Source organism: Helicoverpa armigera, chromosome 24 (assembly GCF_030705265.1).
Source record: "Helicoverpa armigera isolate CAAS_96S chromosome 24, ASM3070526v1, whole genome shotgun sequence".
Taxonomy (NCBI): Eukaryota; Metazoa; Arthropoda; class Insecta; order Lepidoptera; family Noctuidae; genus Helicoverpa; species Helicoverpa armigera.
The window spans coordinates 1,601,418-1,612,416 of record NC_087143.1 but is presented as its reverse complement, the minus strand read 5'-3'; the positions used below and the strand labels follow the sequence as shown (position 1 = coordinate 1,612,416).

The following is a 10,999-nucleotide window of genomic DNA, read 5'->3' as shown; positions in this document are numbered from 1 at the left end:
TCATTTATTTTTGTAAGGTTGTTTATTTTATTTTTTTCTTATGATGAAGTTAGTTAAAGAAATGTCTCATTTATACTATTTTTTAGATTTTTTAATATGCACTATGTTTCTTACAAAGAAATGAACTAGATTAACTAAATGGACTAGATTTACCAACTGACTGACATGACATGTTATCATATATTATGTTCGTGGATCAAAGTTACACATTCGTTATTTTCGAAAGTGATTCACACTTGGCCGTTTTCAGATTTTTACTTTACTTTGACTAAATACAAACCTTTGTACCATTCGAAGATATATTATATAAATATAAATAGTTCGTTTTAGTTCCTTAGGGGTATAAATTTACACCGGGTATAAAACACCTTCATTATTTTGAAACCGACTCACACTTGGCCATTTTCAGATTTTTCCCTTTACCTTGACATAAAGACCTACCTCCATGCCAAATTTCAAGTCAATACGACCATTAGATCCTTAGGGGTATAAATTTACACCGGGTATAAAACACCTTCATTATTTTGAAACCGACTCACACTTGGCCATTTTCAGATTTTTCCCTTTACCTTGACATAAAGACCTACCTCCATGCCAAATTTCAAGTCAATACGACCATTGGAAGTGGTCTAGGTTTTTGATGAGTGAGTCAGTCAGTCAGTCAGTCAGTCAGTCAGTGAGTGTATAGTAAAAATAGCGATTTTCTGACGTCAATATCTCAAGACCTACAATAGGTTTATTAATGAAATTTTGTATTTTAGATAAGTGAGGGGGTCTCAACAGATACTAGAAATTTGATATGCGTAAATAAAATAGATTTTGAGTTACAGGGGGGTCGAATTTGGCCCGAAATGGTTCGTGTAATATAACCCACGGCCGGTGTGTCGCTTTTTTTGCTCGAACTTGGCGGACACACTGCCGTGTGTCTAGATTGGATTCACGATTAGTTAAAAACTTTAAGTCTGTGAGATCTTACTTGATTTTTTAATTTATTTTTCAGTATTTAGAGAATGAAAAAATGAAGAGCTCCTGGCCTTTTCACAACTATGTATGTTGCGGTCGGCGTCCAGTCAAACTGGACGCACCTGAGTACTAGAGTTTTACATGGAGCGACTGTCTATCTGTCCTCCTCAATTTATCCGGCAACCCAATACCCCTTGGTAAGACTGGTTGTCACAAATTCTGACTACCCGTAACGGCTGCCACCGATGTTCAAATGTCAGCCGGGATCTACAGTTTATCGGTGCTTTGCGAAACACGGAAGAACTCGTTATGACAAGATGGTCACCCATCCACGGACCGACCGCGCCAAGGATTGCTTAACTTTTATAATTTTGCTACAAACGGACAAACATAATCTAAGAATTTGAATATTATTAGAGTCATATGAAATATTAGAGTCGATAGAATAACGACGATGTTTTATCAATTTAATGATAGAGATAGTTGAAAGGTTAAATTAATAAATTACATTTTATTTATTTTTGTGACTATTTGCGTTTAAAAGTAGGTGGATGCGGGTGAAACCGCTGGCAGAAGCTAGTCAGTATTATATGGATTTCCTCTGTTGTAATAAAATTTGGTTTCAAAAGGGATTTGCCCTGATCTATTCTGATAGGAGTTTGTGCAAAAAATATTTCCATTTTTCTTTCAAATTATTACGTATTTTCTTTATTATCTCTGAAACATACATACATTACAGTGCTGTGTTTGCTAGCGAGTGACCTAATATATTTTGGACACTCATATCATTATTTTTGATAGACCGAAACCACAGAGTAATTAAATATGAGCGGAGATATAGTTACCGGCACGGATATTGAGCTCTCGGCGGAAGAGTGGGGATCGCTTTGCGCACTGTACACATAAGGCAATAAACCAATAAATCGCTTCTGCGCAGGTGAAGATCAGGGCTCAATATCCGTGCCGATAACTATAGCACAAGGTAGGTAGGCCCCTTCTCTTAGGTCTAAATACGTTTGGTATGGTCAAATACACAAGAAGGCGTACCTATAGGGGCTGAGACAGTAAAGTTCCTCCTCCCAAGGACACACACATTTTGGCGACGCTACTTTCTTAGGAGATTTTCCGCTATGACATCTTCGCTCGCCATTTTGTACTCCATGACTGAAGCCCATATTTTAGGTATAAACGTTATCGTATTATTAAATAATATGTATAATAGTGTAGATAAATTTGTTTTTATTAGAAAAGATAAAAACGGATAGTCCCGAGTTAACGAATTGGATGCGAACGCAAAGAGACGCAAGGCGAAGTCAGGCAAGTACCAATGCAAATTTTCTAAGTTTGTATGTACTTTCTAAGTATATCTTGGACACCAATGACCGTGTTTCGGATGCCACGTTAAACCATAGGTCCCAGTTGCCATTGAACATCTTTGGCAGTCGTTACGGGTAGTCAGAAGCCAGTAAGTCTGACACCAGTCTTACCAAGGGGTATTGGGTTGTACTCAGCTGCATCCGGTTGGACTGGAAGCCGACCTCATAGTTGGGAAAAGGTTGGAGAGATGATGATTTCCTTAAAACTACCGTTTCATTACTTGAAAATTCGATCGAGAAAATTCTTAAAAAGTTTTAACATAACTGACGCGTACATTGTTCGTAAAACTTTGAGTGATTCAAAGATTTAACAGTTTCACTATCTACAGAATGCCACATTGACTATTGTTATAAAAGAGTAGTATAAAAATATAGGGGGCTAATAAAAGTCAGTAAGGCCCTTATCTACACTCGCGGATTTGCGCTCAAGCGTCGGTCTGTCGCGTGTCGAACGCACGTACCAACGCAAAGGGGATGAAATGATATCGCAAGCTGCTTATTTGTCATAATTTGCTATTTTATTTGTGCAGGCGTTACTTTATTAATATTGCGGGCTGTGGGAGATAGTAAACATAAAACAGGACACATATTTTTCAACCGACTTCCCAAAATGGAGGATTTTGTTTGTAACAATCTCATCAAGTAGATAACTTTTCGGTATTATACTAGCTGTTTTCCCGTGATTTTAATCGTAGGAATTACTGCCGCACCGGGATAAAACATAGCCTATATTACTCGGGAAGAGTGTAGTTTTCTAATAGTGAAAGATTTTTTCAAATCGGTTCAGTAGTAGTTAGTTAGCCTTTAGAGTATTAACAAATAAACAAAATATGTTTTCTCTTCATTATATGTGTTAGGGTAGATTTCTTATCGAATGTATAAACATAGACACTGGTGTCTGGTGCGGATTAGTATAAAAAGCATATTTATACAGGAATGAATTTTATTCAGTGCGCAAACTTTGTCAACTTATAGTTAAATCAGTTTTATAGATACGTGTATATTTATTTTCTTGTGTTTCAGTTTAAGAAAAGTTATTGATAGCGAAAGATGTTTATTTTATAACCGATTGTATGGTCACAGTCGTCACAGTAGGCACGGGGCGGCATGCGGCAACGCGAAACCGGTTTACTGACGCGAGCGCTGCTCCAAGCGCGTAAGAATAGGTTAGTATCCATAGTTTGATGATTTTAGGGCGGACAAAAATATGAACAAATTTTTTTTGCGCACTGCTTAAAATTCATTCCTGTATACAATGTGTCGTACCTAATCACATTAGTAGACACTATCCCAACAACAACATGCTATGCCAGCAGTTCACTCTCAGAGTACAAACCTGGGATTGCTCGAAAGAGTAGGTAACCCACCGCAGCTCGGTCTGGAGAAACAGATGTGGAATTGGTCGGTATAAGTATGACACTGCCTCATTTGTCCACCAAAAATATAAGCAAGCACAACTCATTCATTCTAATAGAAAAAAGATCGTCCAACTCCAAAAAATCTTGCATACTCTTACTTCTCGTTGTACATTTTGGGCAAATATATTTTTCAAATGAAAGTTTGTGCTCCATAGTTTTCCTTTTCTGTGTTCTTGTTGATATTTGTTTCTTAATACTTACGTTATATATAATAAACCTGCGTTGACGCCAAGATGACGCCATGATGTTCGCCGTTACAATCAAATTCCGAGCTCCATACGTTAATTTAATTTAATAAAGTACACATATACACTTATATCAATGAATCAAACAGTTAATAGGTACTTTTTTATTCAATAAAATAAAGTCATATCGTTATGAAAAAATAAGTTCATTCTCATATACATTTTAAAGTACAAAACCGATGCAAGTGGAGTGAACTTAGATTATTTTGATTTAATGAAACATTAACTCAACATTTTCTAGTAAGTTTTACTGACGTAGTTTTATTCTTCTTCATTGTATGATGATTCTTTTTGAAAGCGATAAGTGTAAGGATCCTTCTCGCAAATGTATTGGGATTCCAGATTCAAATTGATCTTATTTAAGGTGCCGTCTGAAAAAAAGTATCCATTCATCGACCTATCATAACGGTTGTCGTAACCAGAAATCCCCTCGTGATACACATTTTCTAATTTTTCCCCTGAAACAAGTACAATTCATACAATTAAAATAAAAACAAATTTTCGTACGTACTTTCGTGCCGTCACGTCATTTCGTATATTGCGTAGAAAATGTTCATTACTTTTAAGATATTTTTTGTAAACTACAAATCATTATGTGTTTTGTACATTTGTGCGCGGTGCCTATTTGAAATATTTACAAAACATCATAATAAGTACCTAAGTACCTACCTTATTTAATAAAGATGATCATAATCATAATATGATGAGTCGTATAGGTAGGTAATTATTTTTTGTTATAAATGAAATTGTTCATGTTTACCTACGATCTAAAGAGGATTTTATGTGCCAGCTGAAGTAAGACTGGCGCTAAAGTCAGTAGTCAGCAGAAAGCAAGGCGACTCACGACGAGTGAACATTTTGTCTCGGGCTTACAAAAATGGCACCCAGTTGTCACGTCGCAGCATGCGCGCATCTCCATACATATCCACGGACTCGATAAGGGTGACAAAACACTCATACTAACAAAAGTCAACAGTGCGCGCTAGCTCTTAAAGGCGACGATTTCGTACTTAACTACTTACATACATATGTAAGATATCAAACTTGGAAATACGACAGAACGTACCGTGAATAGTGAGCCATAAATCTTTTGACCATTGTCGTAACCCAATACACACTCTTTCCCCTCCTAGTGGAAGCATATTCTTGATGGTGGTGGCTTCAGCCTGGTCGTTAATGATGACCAGGTGGCCACCTTCGGCCAGGCATATTCTGTGCGCCTCGCTCCATGTCTTGAACTCACTGTGAAACTTGTAACAGCTGCCAGTTTCCTGACTGAAGTGATACTCTGAAATATAATGAGAAAACTGGTCAGCTTTGGAAAGTTTTTGACGGTTTTCATTAATTACGTTTTTGAAAAATTCTTCATTGATATTAATCGGAAATAAGTTGACATAAGTTAAAAGTTTCAGTGTAAAAGAGAAAGCGAATGAAGAAAGTAATTGGTCCGTCTTTTAGATAACATTTAAATAAAGGACGCATATTTTTTTCTCTAACAAACAAATAACAACGAAGATAAAACACGATTGAATTTGTATCAAGTCACTTCCAAGTACCTACAAATTTTACATAGACGTCACGAGCTCCCGGGTTATTCGTCATCTCGATACACTTAACTCACCACGAATGTGTCCGGTTGGTGAGACTCAGTACATTTATCATGTCGTCAACTCCTCACGTCAAGATTTTAATTCGTGTCCAGTTAGTGAAACTTAGATTTTATCACTCTTATGTTTTCGCCAACTGGACACATTTTAGCATTTCAAACGTAGAGAATATGTTTGTCGCAATAATTATTTCCCAGTAATTCGCATAACTATCTTATTTATTGTCAAGATTGTCAGTGCTGAAAATCCGAATTCTAACATGGGTTTTATTAAATAAAATTTAAAGTGTCAGTAACATAATGTTGATGACTTTAAAAGGATACCTTCAGTTCAGACTCCCAGCAATTATAGTTCCTCAGACAACGTCATAATTACATGGGTAAATATTTATTTCGCATTTCTCTATATAGAAGATTTCATCCCTACTAATAATTATACTTAAATGCGAAAGTAACTCTGTCTGTCTGTTACGCTTTCACGTCTAAACCACTGAACTGATTTTAATAAAATTTGGTACGGAGATAGAGTTGACCTTGAGAAAGAACATAGGGTAGTTTTTATCCCGGAATTTGAAGAATTTTCTTGGAAACGCGATATAACCGAACTCTACGCGGGCGAAGCCGCGAGCGGAAGCTAGTTCTGATATATATGGATAAACTTACCGTTGTCAAATGTCCCGCATTCATTAAATATCGTAGAGTTGTCTCTCTTCTTGTAGCAAATGTATGGTGCATAGGTTGAGCATTCTATGGGTTCGACCATTTTATCATAAAAATACAAGCATTTGCTAGGTTGCTCGTTATTATAATGTCTCCATTTCACAGGCATATCAGCCAACGGCACTCCTAAAATTTGAAAGAGTAGGTTTTTTTTTATTACTTGCAGAATTACACTAAAATATCTTATTATTTGAGACACACAGTTCTTGCATTTTACAGTACACTAGTACAGCTAGTGTCCGTTTGTAATCACTGTCTGTTTCCCGTAGTTTCACTCGGCTCCAGAGGAAAACTACCTTATGCTGTGCGGTTTTATAGATTGTTTGACACACTGTATCGGAACGGTAACTTGAGAATCCTCTCATGTTTGATTGTTGACAATTGAGGGTGAAATCTCCAGGTCCCGATTCTACTAATAATGTCAAAATTGAATAAAAATTGAATCGCTATAGCAGTTATAACCTTAGCGAGCATTCTGCTACTAATATAAGACCAATCGTATTCCAACGACATTTCATTGGTTTGCGTTTGTACTGCCATTTAATCTAACTAAAGGGTAGTTTGTTACGTAAAAATTTTGCAGACAATATGATTCGTTATTGAATCACAGAAAAGGATAAAAACGTTTATTTACTTATAGAAATGTGTGTGTAGGATGTGGCCTCGCTGTCACTAACTTACCTTCGATAGAAATGTAGTCCCCTTCAGAAGACAATGCATTTGTTCCAATGAAAATACCGTTTGGTCCAAAGAGATCTTCCTTTTTCATCATCTGCGTTAGAGCAGATTCAAGATCTGGATTGATTGGAGAAGCGAGAACTGCACCTGCAATTTAACCGTACAATAGTCTTTAGTCATCGTAAATCCAATCAAACGTAAGTCCGTCACCGTTCGGTCTGATACCTGATCGTTGTAATCAAAATCAATCAAATCTTCTTTACTTTCAGGCATCAATGGCCCATAGATAAATACCTTAAAAACTAGCATACATATGTTATACAAAATTGTTCGTACTTATATAAAAACTTAAAACTATGTTAGTAGCACTTCACTATGCACTATGTCACTGTGCGGTCCTGTGGCACTTGTCCGCGGAAGCGACGGAACACTACGTCCTGTGGCCAGAAGTTCTCGTCCAACACGAGGTGCAGGAAACACGTCGGCACTCGCACCACGAACGCGCTGAAGTTGGCGTTATGGCGCGACTCCAGCAGCTGAACTCTCGGGGCGTACGTCAGCTTCTGACGCACGTACTCCACGATGTCCTCCGCCTTATTGGTGTAGTGTAGGCGGGAGATGTACACCGGGGTGTTCGGCTTGGCGGCACGAATTTTGATGTTTGACTCAATAGGAGCCGTGCCACAGCGATTCTTGTAGGTCCGCTGACGGCGCTTCCTCCTTTGCACCGTAACGAACCCCTCTTCGTCAGCCGGATTCGGTCCCTTTACGGGCACGGGCTTCTTCGTAGCATCAATTTGCTACCGGTGACACTAGCGTAGTCGACGCTGCAGAAACGAGCAGCTGATCGAGGGGCGGCAAGCGGAGGAGCCGCAGGGACGGGAGCGGGGCAGAGGGGCGCATGAGGCGCGCACTGTGCCGACTCAGCATTCGGCGGTGACAGCGGCGATGGCGACAAAACTGCTGACACGAAACTGGCACCCGATACATTGAGGCACGCTCCGCGCCGCGTGTTTACGTTTGATGTACCCACAGGTGACCCAGTTACAGTAATATACCATAATTACATCAAGTCATAATTTATGAACCGGCCGACTAAAAGCTTTCAATGTGAGATGTGAGCGAGCTCCAATATTTATTATCTTCCTATCTCTTCGGCCAGCATGGTTTTTCCTTTCACATTTGACTGATCAAATTTTTTGAACCGTGCAACTAGAGTGAGATTTCATAGGAGCCGGCAGCCGGAGCCTATTTGGAATAAAAATATTTGACTTTGATCTCACAAGTAACATCTCTCTAACCATATCGACTTTCACCATCTATCCATTATTTATTTCCACGACGTTACGTTACTTTGGCTGTTAGGCACGGGCTACAGTGCTCTAGGGACACAAAACGATGGAGAATATGTATAGTTGATGAACGTCCACTTGGGAGGAGCATCTCGGTGTCGTCGTGGGACGACGGTGAAAATCAGTATCGTCCGTGTGTCTCAACGGCGGAACGCCTGAGCCATGTGCCAAAACAACTGACATACTTATTTGCTTACCTTCATAGTGACACTGCAGGAATGCGTTTTGCCATGTCGCTGGAACTGCATGGAATTTCAACCAACCATTCACCGCATCATTATAAATGTAGTCAGGTTTACAAACCACGGAATCTGAAATATTACAATTAATGAAATTTATAATATTTGAATAGGGTTGAACTCACCAGCGACACAATTATAGTCTAGTGCTAGGTTTGAAGGACCTTCACTACAAAGTATAAAAATAAAGTTGCTTTTTAAAACTACGCAACGGATTCTGACGCGGTTTTTTTAGTAGATAGAGTGATTGAAGAGAAAGGTTTATATGTATAATAGCATTAATTAAATAGCGGGGAAATATTGTTAACCCGTGCGAAGCCGGGACGGGTCGCTAGTATACAATAAACCGTCGGTACCCGTACCTACCGTATTGCAGCACCATATTTTGGTGTGCACGAATAAAAGAAAATGAACAAAAAAGGCTTTGTTCATCAATATTCCAATTAATAGATACAGATATTTTATATGGAAACCTTTTTTTCAGTTAAGTGCTATGAGATACCGCTCTGCAGATGAAGTTAATTTGAACTCAAAATTAAGATAAGATCTTGATCGATGCTCTTTATATTTTATGTTTTATGTTTATATATATTTTGTATATAGTATTTTATTTTTAGTTTTGTATAAAGATAAGTAGTTTAAGTTTGTATATATGTATAGTGTGTACATTGTAGAAATAGATTATAAAAATAAAAGATTTAAAAGATAAGATAGAAAGAAATAAGTTCGGAACTTACCCGTCATATACAGAAGAGTCAAATAAATAATCCATTTAAACATTTTTATATTGCTTTGAATAGTGGAGTAGACAGAATAAATGAGAACAGTAAAATGATGTCCAGCGAGAACTTCGTGAACTTATATACACATAGTGGCTATGTTTGCATGCACTAGTCATGTCCCATTGTGTCACCCGTAGAGATAATAAAAAGCCACAGACGCCTAAAAGTGTTTGATATAAATTCTTATTTTTATACTGTATCTAATATTTATTTTGAGGTATGCCTGAAACAAATAAATAAATGTACATTCCTACAAAGTCGTTAAGTAGTGAAAGTTTGATTGGATTAGGTACAATTTAAGCATTAGTGAAACTGGTGTTTGTGGAATCACTGAGTCGCCGAGCATTTTCCAATTATGGTGGGGTCGGCTTCCAGTCTAACCGGATGTAACTGAGTACCAGTGCTTTACAAGGAGCGACTGCCCTATCTGACCTCCCCAACCCAGTTACCCGGGCAACCCGACACCCCTTGGTTAGACTGGTGTCAGACTTACTGGCTTCTGACTACCCGTAACGACTGCCAAGGATCAAACAAACAAGATTGCAAACAAACAAACAAAATTTTACATTTTTAATAATTAAAGTTAGCACAAAGAATGGCTGTGCTTTATCAGTCAACATGGCGGAAAGGTTACTTGGTACAGACAAACATACATAATGAACAACTCTATGTGTACGAGGGTCACACTGAAAGTTTTTAGAACTGGCCACTTATAAACAATATAATAAAAAACTAATTCTAAAATTCGAAAATAGAACTCTTTACCAATATTACTGAGTATAATTTAATTCATTTGTCACTTGTTTTACGACTTGGCGGCAAATTGAAAATTGTCTGTGTCACGTCAACATGAATTTAACACGAGAAAATTTTCGTGCAATGATTTTTTATGACTTTCGATGTCATTTAAGTCAACAAGAAAGTTATGATAGACTACGATTGGCCTTTCACGATGAAGCCCCATCTCGTGCGACTGTTTACAACTGGTTTAATGAGTTTAAACGTGGTCGCACTAATCTCACTGATGATTTACCTGAGGGACGGCCTTCTACGGCGACGACTGAAGATAACATCTGTGTTGTGCGGCGTATGATAGAGACTGATAGAAGAGTGACCTATCAGCAGATTCGGACAAGCTTAGGCATCGTTATGAGTCAAGTGCACAAAATCCTCCATGAACATTAAGCGGTCAGGAAGCTTTGCGCCTGGTGGATACCTCATAATTTGACTGAGGCTCAATAACTCCATAGTGTGGATTGGTGCCGTAAAATGATTAAAAGATTTAACGGAGGTGACTCGAATGCTGTGTTCGACGTACTAACACTACAATCAAACATATAATAAAACTAATAACTGGCTAATGTAACCAGTTTCTGATTTTCTAAGAACTTTCAGTTTGACCCTCGTATAACAGTTTGCGATAAACTTCGAATTACATTGTTGTCAGCAATAATCATGCCTTGTATGAGAAATACTAGGAACTACTTGTTAATATTATAGAGATAGCATACCTACATTATTTGTCCTATCTAGTGAATAACATTTTGACACAGATGTTAATGGGTATAATTTAGGCGATCACCAAAAATATTTTTAAGACTCTAAGCTGAGGCACCAAAT

General features: G+C 37.9%; 1 protein-coding gene across 1 annotated transcript; it reads right to left on the bottom strand.

The window, feature by feature from the left end:
• Positions 1-4,132: 4,132 nt before the first annotated feature.
• Positions 4,133-9,488, bottom strand: LOC110383023 (C-type mannose receptor 2). The gene is made up of 6 exons (XM_049849861.2): positions 9,335-9,488; positions 8,556-8,669; positions 7,010-7,153; positions 6,272-6,454; positions 5,069-5,290; positions 4,133-4,460 (listed from the first exon to the last, which is right to left on the bottom strand). The coding sequence occupies exons 1-6, from the start codon at positions 9,375-9,377 to the stop codon at positions 4,264-4,266; spliced, it is 903 nt and encodes a 300-aa protein (XP_049705818.2). The 5' UTR covers positions 9,378-9,488; the 3' UTR covers positions 4,133-4,263.
• Positions 9,489-10,999: the final 1,511 nt, after the last annotated feature.